This window comes from Nycticebus coucang, chromosome 22 (genome assembly GCF_027406575.1).
Source record: "Nycticebus coucang isolate mNycCou1 chromosome 22, mNycCou1.pri, whole genome shotgun sequence".
NCBI classification, from domain to species: Eukaryota; Metazoa; Chordata; class Mammalia; order Primates; family Lorisidae; genus Nycticebus; species Nycticebus coucang.
In genome coordinates this window covers 7,471,719-7,486,414 of record NC_069801.1, presented here as the reverse complement: position 1 = coordinate 7,486,414, position 14,696 = coordinate 7,471,719, and the positions used below count along the sequence as shown (strand labels likewise).

The window sequence follows — 14,696 nt, the reverse complement described above, 5'->3', positions numbered from 1 at the left end:
AACAATGCTTTTTCTTTCCCAAGTAAAATATGGGCATTACTTGGGGCACAAGGTTTAGTTTTATTCTCCAGTTTGTCTGTTCCCTAATCCTCAAGTCTGAGCTGGGAAGAGCTAACACACAGCTTGCAAAATCCCCCTCCCTGTAGACCGGGCAGCACCGAGCAGTGGGGCTGCCTGTGGATAGGGGCTGCCACCCCTTCACTTCTCCAGCACCTGTGACTCTCATTGAGTCTGCAGCCAGTTCAGCGGGCTCCCCTTCCGCCTATTCAGTACCCCAGACACGTCACACGAGCCCTCAGTGGGATTTTCTGCCTGACACGGTCCCACTCCCACTCCCAAGGGGAAGAAGTAGTTCACACAAGACCATACAACGCGGCTGGTGCCCTCATTTAATCAGACTGCTGCAAATGGTTGGCCAAAAGCAATAAGGGCATGACTGAGAGACTGTGGGAGTTTAATATAAAAAAATTAATAAAAAAGGGGGGGGAGGAGAAAGGGTCTACCTTTTAATAGGGCCCTAATTACCCAACTCATAGGATCAGCCCAAATGAGATGGGAGTTTATTTCGGGGTTTTTTTTTAATCACTGTTTTTTTATATATATATAAATTGCTGCTATGTGTTTTCTTTCCTCTGAGCAATTATGCAGCAAGTATGTAAAGAGGAGAAAAAAATATTAATTAAATATAAGGTAATTGTAGAGTTGGCCTGGAGAGAATGAGTCTGAACTCTGGACGATCACAGGCTACTAGGGTTTGAAGACTGCTTGGGGCTTCCCAGAAAAGAAAGAAATAAAAATACAACCAACCAACAAGCAGATGCATAGTACAGCAGGAAAAAAGCAGTGGACAGGAACATTGGCCGAGGGGCTGCAGGGCTCCAAATACCCAGAAATCAGTGAGCTTGCCAATTGCTTAGGACTCCCAACGGGTTTTTCCATTCACACCCCAAAAGATGGACTGGCCACTCTTCTGGTTACCAGTCAAATCAGTAGCTCAAAATTCAAAAAGAGACAGAGGGCATAAAGGACTGAAGAGAACTACTACTGTTCAATTTGGACATTACTTTAAATCCAACCACAACTTGGGCCTTCTGGGCAGAGGCAGACCCCATGGGAAGCACCGCAAGCTGTCCTCAGGAAACTGGCAAGGTGGAGCTGCCTCTGGCTTTCACACCACCAGGACCTCAAGGAAGATTTCAGGCAATACCAAGAAAGTCAAATGAGGTCTCTGTGGGAGTGCTGGGAAGTGAGCCCCAAACTGGTGCCATACAGCAGGTGACATGAACGACAACACTACCTCCCAGAATCTACACCTCAGCCAGGTCCAGCTCACCCTCTACCTTGGAAAGCCTTAGCACATGCTAGAATTCAGACTTGTTCATACCAGCTGAGGACCACTACCACCAGAAGAAGAGTGAAGAGAAACAGGTGAGACGGCAGGCCATGTTGAAACAAAAGCTTTCTTTCTTTTTTTTTTTTTTTTTTTTGTAGAGACAGAGTCGCACTGTACTGCCCTTGGGTAGAGTGCCGTGGCGTCACACGGCTCACAGCAACCTCTAACTCTTGGGCTTACGTGATTCTCTTCCCTCAGCCTCCCAAGCAGCTGGGACTACAGGCACACGCCACAACGCCCGGCTATTTTTTTGTTGCAGTTTGGCCGAGGCTGGGTTTGAACCCGCCACCCTCGGCATATGGGGCCGGCACCCTACTCACTGAGCCACAGGCGCCGCCCTTTCTTTCTTATTTTTTGAGACAGAGTCTCACTATGTCACCCTGGGTAGAGTGCTGTGGCATCACAGCTCACAGCAACCTCAAATTCTTGGGCTCAAGCGATTCTCTTGCCTCAGCCTACCAAGTAGCTGGAACTATAGACGCCCACCACAACACCCAGCTATTTTTAGAGACGATGTCTTCCTCCAGCTCAGGTTGATCTTGAATTTGTTAGCTCAGGCAATCCACCCATCTCAGCCTCCCAGAGTGCTAGGATTACAGGCGTGAGACACTGTGCCAAACCTACCCTCGAGCTTTCTATCACTACTCAAAGGAAGAAGCAGCCTGAAAAGTTAAACCCAAAGGTGGCTCTTCCGTAAAACATATCTAGTTTGTACAGTACCAGTCTCACTACCCAGCCAACATGATTTACAGCAGACTCTGAGATGAAAATGGGGCAGAAAGGCAGGCAGAGACTCTGGCCACCAAAGTAAAACCACTTAGTAAAGAAAATCACATTTAGGGCAGCACCAGTGGCTCAGTAGGTAGGGTGCCGGCCCCATATACCGAGGGTGGCGGGTTCAAACACGGCCCCAGCCAAACTGCAACCAAAAAATAGCCGGGCATTATGGCCGGCACTTGTACTCCCAGCTACTTGGGAGGCTGAGGCAAGAGAATCACCAAAGCCCAAGAACTGGAGGTTGCTGGGAGCTGTGATGCCACAGCACTCTACCAAGGGTGACAGAGTGAAACTGTCTCAAAAAAAAAAAAAAAAAAAGAAAGAAAGAAAGAAAAATATCACCTTTATACCTGGCAGGCCTCTTCCCTATTAAGAGTCTAAGAAGATAATGTTGGTAATGACTATCAGGAGCCTAATTATTTGACCAGGCAAAACCAGAATTCCCTCCCTTACCTGTTCTTTAAAGGCCACCTGAGGTGCCTGCACCCTGAGGAGCAGAGTGACTATTCCAGAGCAACCTCACGCCCACTTGGCCTCCTAAGGTTTCAAGCATCTCACTAATTATTATTGATCAGCCACAAACAAAGTGGTGCATGACCATCTGGGTGGATGCTTTTAGTTCCAGAAAAGACCAGCCCTTACTAAAGACAGATCTCACTAGTCCTTGCATCTAGAAAAGAAGTCAGAGGTCACTGACAGAGGCAGTCTCCACATAACACCTACTTTTAAAGGGACACTACCGATGCAGAACTGCAGATCCTATGCTTCTTGAAACTCACATGGCATTTTAATTATTAGAAAATGACATCACATACCAGCGGCTCTCGAGGCAGCACATTTTCACTTCCTGGAGTAGAGCTTGGCTGCAAAGAAAAATAGAAACAAAATTAAGATCACAGTGCCACCCAATGGGCACCAAAAAAACCCAAAGATGGTCTATTCTCAAGCAACACATGCAGACACCTCTTTCTCCTATTTCCCACCAGTTTTTTGTGACTTAGGAGTATACTGTAGTGGACAACCTGTAAGAAGTAGCCCAAAGAGAATGAATTCTCCAGGAAACATAAGAGATTGTTTCTGGGTTCACTAACCCAGCACCTCAAGAACGAGATTTTGAGGGTGGTGCCTGTGGCTCAGTGAGTAGGACACTGGCCTCATATACCAAGGGTAGTGGGTTCAAACCCAGCCCCGGCCAAACTGCAAAAAAAAAAAAAAAAATAGCCGGGCATTGTGCTGGGCGCCTGTAGTCCCAGCTACTAGGAAGGCTGAGGCAAGAGAATTGCCTAAGTCCAAGAGCTGGAGGTTGCCGTGAGCTGTAACACCACGGCACTCTACCAAGGGCAATAAAGTGAGATTCTATCTCTAAAAAATAAGTAAATAATTTAAAAAAGGAACAAGATTTGGAGAGCCAGGTGCAGTGGCTCACAAATCTTTCTCCTATTTCCCACCAGTTTTTTTGTGACTTTAGAGTGTTCTGTAGTGGACAACCTGTAAGAAGTAGTCCAGAGAGAATGAATTATCCAGAGAACATAAGAGATTGTTTCTGGGTTCACTATCCCAGCACCTCAAGAACAAAATTTGGAGAGCCAGGTGCTGGCACTATGGGAGACCAAGGCGGATGAATTGCCCGAGCTCACAGGTTCAAGACCAGCCTGAGCTAGAGTGAGACATCTATCTCTAGCTAGATGGAGATATCCAATTCTAAAACTCACCAAGCATTACGGTGGGCACCTGTAGTCCCAGCTGCTTGGAAGGTTGAGGCAAGAAAATCATTTGAGCCCAAGAGTTTGAGGTTGCTGTGAGCTATGAGTCCACTGTACCCTACCAAGGGTGACAAAGTGAGACTGTCCAAAAAAATAAATAAGTAAAAAGGAATAAGACTTTGTTTTGCTTGGGAAGGGCCCAAGATCAGCAATTGATCAGCAAGGGCTGGGGACTAACACAAAATCCACAGGAACAGTCCAGAGAGAAGAGCAATACTTCTTTTTGCCACCTCCCCAACCTAGCGGCCTGGGAAGAAAAGCAGAGCAAAAGTAGAGAGCCAGACTCCGCCGCAAGGGGGCCCCGGCTGCACGCAGGATTCTTCTGGACACCTACAGTATGCAGAGTGGAGCCAAAACTCCAGTAAACTATGCTGGTTCCTACTTAAGAACACCACCCCCACAACAGAAAAGAAAGCCCCAGACTTCAATCCTTTTTGGAAATAAGCTGGTGACTGGACAAACAGACCAACCTACAGCGAGCAGGCAGCACTGCACCAGCCTCCTCAGTCTCCCCTCCTGGAACCACTCGTCACCCTCATAAGTGCCTTCAACTGCCACTGACCTAGCCAAAACTTAGAGAAAAGAAAAGGAGAGACAGAGATAGAGACAGCCTCTGCAGAAATTTACAAATCTCCAAAAGACTAAAACACGCAGACTGAGTGGACTATGATTAGTTTACTGTTACTGATGTTCAAGCCAATTGCCAATTATCTACAGATAATATCCAGACGAGTGCAGCTAATCAGTGCATCCCCAGGAGCCGCCTCCAGCCCCCATTCTCCTCACAGCTACATCAGATGGCAATGCCAGGCCTCTTAGGAAAAAGGACAGGGTGGGAGAGGAAAGAGTCCAGTCCCCAGAGGATTCTCTAATATTTTGTAGGCCAGCTGCAGGCACAGAGCACAGTGGCAAAGACACTGTTAGATGACTATCCATCCATCCAAAGTCCTGTCTCAAGAGTCCCTTGTCCCAGGACAAGGTCAGCCAGCAGGAAACTAACTAGAAAGTGAAGGCTTCCCTCCCTCCCTCCCCTAAGGCTCCAGGCATCACTGAGTTCCCACCTTTTATACTGCTAGTCCCTACCCCACCATTCCACTGAGCTCTGCGTCCAACTGCCTTCCTGTCTCCTCTTGGACTTAACCTGTCCCACAGCAGACACAGTGCTCTCCCTCTTCCAGTAAATAGCACAAGCTTCCAGAATCCAAAAGGCCAGCCTAGGGCTGGGAGCGGTGGCTCAGCCTGTAATCCTAGCACTCTGGGAGGTGGAGGTGGGTGGACTGCTTGAGTTCAGGAGTTCAAGACCACCCTGAGCAAGAGAGAGATGAGGGTGTTGTGGTGGGCGTCTTTAGTCCCAGCTACTTGGGAGGCTGAGGCAAGAGGATCACTGAGCCCAAGAGTTTAAGGTTGCTGGGAGCTACAATGCCATGGCATTCAAACAAGGGTGACAAAATGAGACTGTCTCAAAAAAAAAACCCAAAAAAACAAAAAAAGGCCAGCCTCAACAACTCCTTCTCCCCACTCCACAGAGTTAACCCATTATCAATTCCTGCCAATACCTCTTCCTAAATGTCCAGGAAATCAACGTATCCACTTCTCTCTCTCTCTACTGCCATCACTTTGGACCAAGCTACCAAAACCTCTTCTTGGGACAACTGGTGACTTCTCATCGGCACACCTCCATGCACACTGCTCTCTTCTGATTCATTTTCCACAATGCGACAGACTATCACTTCCAAATGATACCTGATCATCTCATCCCTTATCTACTCAGTAAACCAACTTTGAATTCTCATTGCCTTAAAAGACAGAAAACACTTCTCTGCAAGGCTACAAGGCCTTGCAGCTGCTTGATTCCATTTCAGGTCTGCCCTCACCAGACACACTGGCCTTTGCTCCCTCTGTCAATGAACCTTTGCACATACTGTTCCTTCCTTTCTCTCTTTTGACACTTGATCTCCTCCTTCAGACATAGCTAAGGAACTTTCCTGGGGAACTACTCCTTTTCTAATATCCAAGACTAGGCCAAATCTCCCTATTATACACACATGACATCATACATCTCTCCTTCAAGGACTGGGCAGAACTGCAATTTTATAGGTGTGGTTATCTGACCGATGTCTGTCTCTCATCAAACTATTAACACATGGGCAGAAACTGTCTGTGTTTGCTTACAGCTGTGTCCTGGGGCCTAGGACAGTGCTAGGCACACAGTAGCCCTTCCATTGATGCTTACTGAATGAATGAGCAACAAGGAAGAGAACAATGTTCAAGACCAGCTTTGGCAATACAGAGAGACCCGGTTTCTTTAAAAAAAAAAATTAACCAGGCATGATGGCATATGCTTGTAGTCCCACATGAGGCTGAAGTTGCAGTAAGCTAGGATTGCCAGGGTGACAAAGTGAAGCTCAACTGAATGGATTATATATGAAGGCTCATTATCTTCACTCCTTTGGTACATTTGGTAGACTCACTGCTAACTGCTAACATTTACTTAGCTCCTTCTTCATTTAACTCTCACAATAAACGTATGAAATTATTGCTGATGAGGAAACTGAGGCAAGGGAGGTGAAATAATTTGTCCACAACAACTCAGCTAGTAATTGGTACTACAGGGACTTGAACACTTCTGCTTAATCAAAATAATGAGTTTTGTTTAGATCACATTTTATTAAGCAACAACCTTAACACTACCCCATTAATAACAACATAGATTTGAACTAGACACAACAAATAAACGCAAACCACTTAAGTGCTTCAGAAGCCTGTTCTAACTTAACCCAAAACTTTCTTCCTGGGATATAGCTAATCACTGTGAATCATTATCAACAAAGAACTTCCTTGAAACTAGTTCATCTCTTAAACAGCTAGTATTTACCAGAAGGAAAAACTTTAAACAGTATACCGCGCCAAGTAAATGTTTTTCTTTTCTTTTTTGGCCGAGGCTGGGTTTGAACCTCTGGCATATGGGACTGGCGCCCTACTCCTTGAGCCACAGGCGCCGCCCCCAAGTAAATGTTTTTCATCATATACCCTTTAGTACCTTTTCTTTTTTTTTTTTTTTCTTTTTTTTTTGTAGAGACAGAGTCTCACTGTACCGCCCTCCGGTAGAGTGCCGTGGCGTCACACGGCTCACAGCAACCTCTAACTCTCGGGCTTATGCGATTCTCTTGCCTCAGCCTCCCGAGCAGCCGGGACTACAGGCGCCTGCCACAACGCCCAGCTATTTTTTGGTTGCAGTTTGGCCGGGGCTGGGTCTGAACCCACCACCCTCGGTATATGGGGCCGGCACCCCGCTCACTGAGCCACAGGCACCGCCCGCCTTTAGTACCTTTTCAAATTGTGAGCCACTTAAATCTATTCTATTAAAAGAAAACAAAGTTTCAATATTAAAAGTTAAAAAGAGGCCTGGTGTGGTGGCTCACACCTGTAATCCTAACACTCTGGGAGGCCAAAGTGGGTGGATTTCTTGAGCTCAAGAGTTCAAGACCAGCCTGAGCAAGAGCAAGACCCTGTTTCTACTAAAAATAGAAAAACTAGCTGGGTATAATATTGTAGCCTATAGTCCCAGCTACTCAGGAGGCTAAGGCAAGAGGATTTCTCAAGCCCAAGAGTTTGAGGTTACTGTGAGCTATGACACCACAGCACTCTACACAGGGCAAAGAGTGAGACCCTGTCTCGAAAAAAAAAAAAAGTAAAAAAGAAAGCCTCCCTTCTTCTCATTCCAACCCATTCCTGAATATTCTGCCAGAATATTGAAAGCGTATAAGAAGCATGTGTGTTTGCACAGTCCACCAAGGAACTTGAAACAGCAACACTCCCCAAACCCTTTAAGACCTCATAGAGCCTTCTGGGGTCTCAGCTCAGCAAAGCCAGCCCTCCTAACTCAGTCTCTAGGCTGCCGTGGGAGGAGGAAGCAATTTCCCAACACACAGCGCCATCTTGGGCCAACAGACCTTATCAGTGAACTTCCGGAGGACTTTCACCAACCTGGGAACTGCCCAATACTGAACATATTTAGATGATTCTCCAGCTAATGATAAAATCCTCCAGTCTAAAAAGGATCACCACCCATTTCCTGTCTCTATTCTTTAGAGAACTTCTTACTACTCTCTCTGTTTGCTTTCTTTTTTTTTTTTTTTGTAGAGACAGAATCTCACTTTATGGCCCTCGGTAGAGTGCCGTGGCATCACACAGCTCACAGCAACCTCCAATTCCTGGGCTTAAGCGATTCTCTTGCCTCAGCCTCCCGAGTAGCTGGGACTACAGGCACCCGCCACAACGCCCGGCTATTTTTTGGTTGCAGTTTGGCCGGGGCCGGGTTTGAACCCACCACCCTTGGCATATGGGGTCGGCGCCTTACCGACTGAGCCACAGGTGCCGCCCTGTTTGCTTTCTTGATAACACTATCAGAAATTCCTTATTGGGTAACTACAGTTGTCCTTGGTATACTTGAGAGATTGGTTCCAGGCCCCTGTATACTCAGTCTGCACATACTAAACTCAAGCCCTGCAATTGGCCCTGCAGAACCCATGTTTGTTTTTTTGTTTGTTTGTTTGTTTGCTGTTCTGCTTTGTTTTGTTTTCCTGAGACAGAGTCTCAGTTGCCCTGAGGAGAGTGCAGTGGTGTCATCACAGCTCACAGAAACCGCAAACTCTTGGGCTCACATGATCCTCTGCCTCAGCCTCCCAAATAGCTGGGACTACAGGTGCCCATGACAACACCCAGCTATTTTTAGAGACAAGGACTGGCTCTTGCTCAGACTGGTCTCAAACTCCTGAACTCAGGCAATCCACCCATCTCGGCCTCCCAGAGTGCTGGGGGTTTTTTTGTTTGTTTTTTTAGAGACGGAGTCTCACTTTGTCACCCTCAGTAAGTGCTGTGGTGTCACAGTTCACAGCAACCTCCAGCTCTTGGGCTTAGGCGATTCTCTTGCCTCAGCCTCCTGAGTAGCTGGGACTACAGGTGCCCGCCACAACACCCGGCTATTTTTTGTTGCAGTTTGGCCAGGGCCAGTTTCAAACCTGCCACCCTGTATATAGGGCTGGTGCCCTACTCACTGAGCCACAGGCGCTGCCAGAAGGCTGGGTTTTTATAAGCACGAGCCACTGCAACCAGCCTGGAACAAGTGTTTGGAAAAGTCAGCCCTCCGTATACTCAGGTTTCACATCTGCAAAGGCTGTATTTTCCACTTGCATTTGGTTTAAAAAAATCCACGAGTGGACCCTTGTGGTTCAAATCTATGTGATTCAAGGGTCAGCTATGGGTTGCTATCTATCTCTCCCACTAGATTTTAAACTTCTTGCAGACAGGTGCTTATTGAAGTCTATGTCTTTAGCACCTAGTATATCACTGCTACTCAATAAATGGAGAACTAGATTCATATGAATATATATATCTTATGTAATATATGCATATTTTATATTTTTAAATGTGTATTTTATATATATATATATGTATTTTTTTTTTTTTTTTAAAGACAGGATCTCATTATGTTGCCCAGGATGACCCTGAACTCCTGGGCTCAAGCTATCCTCCTGCCTCAGCCTCCAGAGTAGATGAAACTACAGGCACATGCCACTGCGCTTGGCTGTTTTAAAACTTAAAAGTATGGGTGGTGCCTGTGGCTCAGCGGGTAGGGCACTGGACCCATATACTGAGGGCGGTGGGTTCAAATCCGGCCCCGGCCAAACTGCACAACAACAACAAAAAAAAATAGCCGGGCGTTGTGGCGGGCGCCTGTAGCCCCAGCTACTTGGGAGGCTGAGGCAGAAGAATCGCCTAAGCCCAGGAGTTGGAGGTTGCTGTGAGCTATGTGATGCCATAGCACTCTACCAAGGGCGATAAGGTGAGACTCTGTCTCTACAAAAAAAAAATAATGGCCAGGTGCAGTGGCTATGGCCAGGCGAAGTGGCTCACGCTTGTATTCCCAGTACTCTGGGAGGCTGAGGTGGGTGGATTGCCTGAGATCAGGAGTTCAAGACTACCCTGAGCAAGAGCAAGACCCCTGTCTCCAAAAATAGCTGGGTGTTGTGGCAGGCACCCGTGGTTCTAGCTACTTGGGGGCTGAGGCAAGACAATCACCTGAGCTCAGGAGTTTGAGGTCGCTGTGAGCTATGACACCATAGCACTCTACCATGGGTTAAAAAGTAAGACTCTGTCTCAAAAAAATTAAATAACCAAAACTTAAAACAAAGGACCCACTGTATGCATAAGCCCATATGAAGCATGCAGAGGACCATGGCAGTGTCTTGCTCTGGAACATTTCACCTACGACCTAACCCAAACATGGAATACGCTAATGTAGCCTGATGGTTCTTGACCACAGGGAAGTTATCACCCTAGTGCAGATATGGAAACACTTGGAGGTGTTTCTGGCCATCACAATGACTAGGGGGTCCCACTGGCATTCAGAGGGCAGGGGCCAAAGAGGTTAAATGTCCTGCAATGTACCTAGTAAAGAACTGTTCCATCCAAAACACCAAAATGACACCTTGGAGAACCTTCACCTCCTTACTTCCTTGGGCTGAGGGTCGAGACAGACTCCCATCTGAATGTGCAACCCTACATGCTGCTTGAAAGAAAGGCCAAGGGCTGGGCAGCCAACTGGTTGTCAGAGACCAATAACCAAGCTCACATAAGTCCATTAGTCTCAGTCCAGCTCAACACTTTCTCAAACATCTGCCTCCACATCAACTGGTCAAGTCTATTTACTGGCTTGAGATAAATTCCTACATACTAAATTCCAACCGGGCCCTGGGAATCTTTACAGGACAGTCTATGATTTAAAAAATAAAAATAGGATGTCACAGTGTACAGTGACTCACACCTATAATCCCAGGACTCTGGGAAGCCAAGGCAGGTGGATTGCCTGAGCTCACAAGTTTGAGATTAGGCTGAGCCAGAGCGAGACCTCATCTCTAAAAATAGCTGGGCTTTGTGGTGGGCACCTGTAGTCCCAGATACTTGGGAGGCTGAGGCAAAGGAATCACTTGAGCCCAAGAGTTTGAGGTTGCTGTGAGCTGTGACGCCACGGCACTCTACCAAGGGCAACAAATTGAGACTCTATTATAACATAACATAGAAGAGAGGAGATAAAAATCTTACGAAGTCACTCTTCTGTTCAAAATCAACCAATGGTCTTCCACTTATGGCCATGATGAAATAATAGGAACCAGATTTCTCTCCCACTGTAAACTAGAAAACCAAGCAAAATAAATAAAACCACCGGGTATAGACACTGGACAGCAGTCTGCACAGGACTGTGATCTCCGACAGAACACAAATAAATGTGAGCCCTAAAACTGCTCTGGCTTTCTCCCAAGAGGCACTTTTCCAACCAAGGTGAGTGAGGGGGATCCCCAGCAGAGCATGGCAGTGACAGTTGAAGAGACAAAGATAAAGAGTTCAAGGAGGCTAAGACAGCTGAAAGTTGCAGGTCAGAGTTCCAGAGAGGAAAAAGCAATCTGCATGGGGCTTCCCTTGAGTGAGTCTTCCCTGAATATTAAAATTTCTGCATGCATAGGGTGAAATTCCACAAGGGTGGAAAAAAGAATGATGAGGAAGCTCAGAGCTGAGCAGTTCTTAGAAATCTCAGACAATTCACAAGTCCCAAGCAGTCAGAGTAGAAGGTCCTCCATGATCATTTAGGAATTCAGCAGAGAACTGAAAGGGCCACATCTTGCTAAGGGAGCCAAATTATCCCTGAGTAAAGGTTACTGTAGAGCCACCCTAACAAAACTTAAAAACATGTTTTGAAAGAATAAAACTGAATCACAAATAACTTAACTGCCCACCAGTCACAGGGTCTCACACTGTCACCTGAGCTAGAGTACAATGGCATCATCAGAGTTCACAGCAACCTCAGACTCCTGGGTAGAAGCAATCCTCCTGACTCAGCCTCCTGAGTAGCTGGGACTGCAGACACCACCATCTGCGAGATGTCATGTCTACCTAATTTTTTACGGTTTTTTATTTTGGTTGAGACAGAGTTCTACCCTATGCCCCAAGCAGAGTGCAATGGCATCATAGCTCACTGCAACCTCAGAGTCAGGCTGTGGGCATCCTGCTACCTCAGCCTCTGAAGCCACTGGGATTACAGGTGCTCACTGTGACATCTGGCTAGGTTTTTCAATTTTTTCCATGAGTTGGGGTCTCACTCTCGCTCAGACAAGCGTCGAACTCCTGAGCTCAAAGAATCCTCCCGCCTCAGCCTCCCACAGGGCTGCTGGGAGTACAGCCGTGAGCCAACGCGCTCAGCTAATTTTTTATTTTTCTATAGAGACAGGGCCTCATTCTTCCTTAGGCTGGTCTCGAACTTCTGAGCTCAAGGAATCTTCCCATCTTGGCCTCCCAGAATGCTAAGATTATAGGTATGAGCCACTGCATTCAGCCTCAACATTACTTTGTTGCCCTTGGTATAGTGCTATGGCATCATAGCTCACCAAACCTCCAAAACTTGGGCACAAGAGATCCTCTTGCCTCAGTTTTTCATTTTTAGTAGAGATGGGGTCTCACTCTTGCTAAGGCTGGTCTTGAACCTGTGAACTTGTCAAGAAATCCACCCACCTTGGCCTCCCAGAGTGCTGGGATTACAGGCGTGAGCCACTGCGTCTGGCCACAGCCTCAACTTTCTTTAAAGTAAGACCATACATCCTGGGCAACACTGTGAAATTTAATAAGAAAAATTAGCTGGGCATGATGGCTAACACCCATAATCCCAGCAACACAGGAGGCTGAAATGGGAGGATCACTTGAGCCCAGGAGTTCAGGGCTGCAGGGAGCAAGCTACAACTACACTAATGTCCTCTAGCCCAGACAACAGAACGAGACCTTAGCTCTATATAATAAATAAACAAACAAGAAAAATTAGCCCAGTTGGGGTTAACCTCTTGGGGACAGGACACAATTGTAAGAGGGACTTTACCGAACAAATGCAATCAGTGTAACCTGGTTCTTTGTACCTTCAATGAATCCCTAACAATAAAAAAAGAGAAAAATTAGCCCAGCATGATACAATGCAACTATAGTCTCAGCTACGTGGGAAGCTGAGGCAGGAGGATCACTTGAGCCTGGAAGTTTGAGGTTGCAGCGAGCTCTGATGATGCCACTGCATTCCTGCTTGGGCAACAAAGTAAAACCCTGTATCAAAAAAAAAAAAAAAACCTAAATTTCTTGAGTGAAAATGGCATTGTGCTTGCATACAGGAATAACTTTACTCTCAGGCGGTACCTGTGGCTCAAGGAGTAGGGTGCTGGTCCCATATACAGGAGGTGGTGGGTTCAAACCCGGCCCTGGCCAAAAAAAAATGTAAAAAAAAAAAAACTTTACTCTCACAAGAGATAAAGTAAAGTAGTCTAGGATGAAATATCCTGATATCTGTGACTTCCTACAAATCTTTCCCCAAAAAGGGTACATAAAGAGACCAAACTAGAGCAAATTCAGCAAAATGTGAACAGTGCATCTTGGTGAAGTCTGTATGGAAGTTTTACAACAGTTCTCTGTATTATTCCTCCATCTTTTCTATAGGTTGCAAATTTCTCAAAATAAAAAGTTGAGAAGGCTAAATACCCTTTTGAACTATTGTTATTCAAGGGTTCGACAGACTTTCATAACTACATGTAAAGATTTAAAGGAAACTAACATGAGCACTTAGTACTTACCAGGTGCTCCTCATGTCTGTGATTTCAGTCGACCCTCATAGCAAACCAGTCTAGGGTGATTACTTTGTATTCTTTTCAGAGATGGAGTCTTGCTATGTTGCCCAGGCTGGTGTGCAGTGGTTACTCACAGGCCTGCAACACCACAGCCACAAATTCCTGGCCCTGAGTGATCTTCCTGCCTCAGCCTCTTGAGTAGCTGGGACTAAGGCATGTGCCGCTGAGCCCAGGCTTACAGTAATAATAGCTACTCCCATTTACAGAGGAGAAAACTGATGTTCAGAAAAATGGAGTGACAAAGCCAACAGTCAAAAGCACTGGGGTTCCACTAAAACCTGCCGGGACACAAGGCTCTGCTCTTCTACTCTTCCACTGTGCTCTTCTCCCCTGCCTGCTCCTCTGTCCTCTCAACTCAAAACTTACTACAGCAAATGGACCCCCCACAGATCTCATCTGTACTCTACAGTAATACTCAATATTCAATGACTGTGAAGCAATCACATTGAACCATGTCTGTGCTATTCAGTGAAGACAGAAAAGCTAGTGAGAAAGTAGAAAAATAGGGAAAACCATCCTCTTCCTGATGGGCCACAATGTGCCCCCATTAAGGGACTTTGGTAAGAGCTAGCCATGCAAAACATGGCAATGTGGGGAAAACATAACAAGGATATGAAGCAAAAAATGAAATTCTAAGGCCGGGTGTGGTGGCTCACACTTGTAAACCTAGCATTCTGGGAGGCCGAGGTGGGTGCATTGCTTGATCTCAGGAATTCGAGACCAGCCTAAGCAAGAGCAAGACCCCATCTCTAAAAATAGCCAGGTGTGGCTGGGGGCGGTGGCTCATGCCTGTGATCCTAGCACTCTGGGAGGGCGAGGTAGATAGAATGTCTGAGCTCACGGGTCCGAGACCAGCCTGAGCAAAAGCGAGACCCTGTCTCTAGAAAACTAGCCAAAGAAATAAATAAAACTGTATTAAGAAAAAAAATTATGGCGCCTATGGCTCAAAGGAGTAGGGTGCCAGCCCCATATTCCAGAGGTGGCGGGTTCAAACCTGACCCCGGCCAACAACTGCAAAAAAAAGAAAAAGAAAACTAACCAGGTGCTGTG

At 46.4% G+C, this 14,696-nt stretch overlaps 1 protein-coding gene across 1 annotated transcript in view; it reads right to left on the bottom strand.

Annotated features, from left to right (window-relative positions):
* Window positions 1-14,696, bottom strand: part of PEX14 (peroxisomal biogenesis factor 14) — a 147,346-nt gene that overhangs the window by 128,630 nt on the left and 4,020 nt on the right. Inside the window, exon 2 of the mRNA XM_053577317.1 lies at window positions 2,986-3,033. Within this exon, the coding sequence (XP_053433292.1) occupies window positions 2,986-3,033 (48 nt within the window). The remainder of the gene's footprint in view (window positions 1-2,985; window positions 3,034-14,696) is intronic.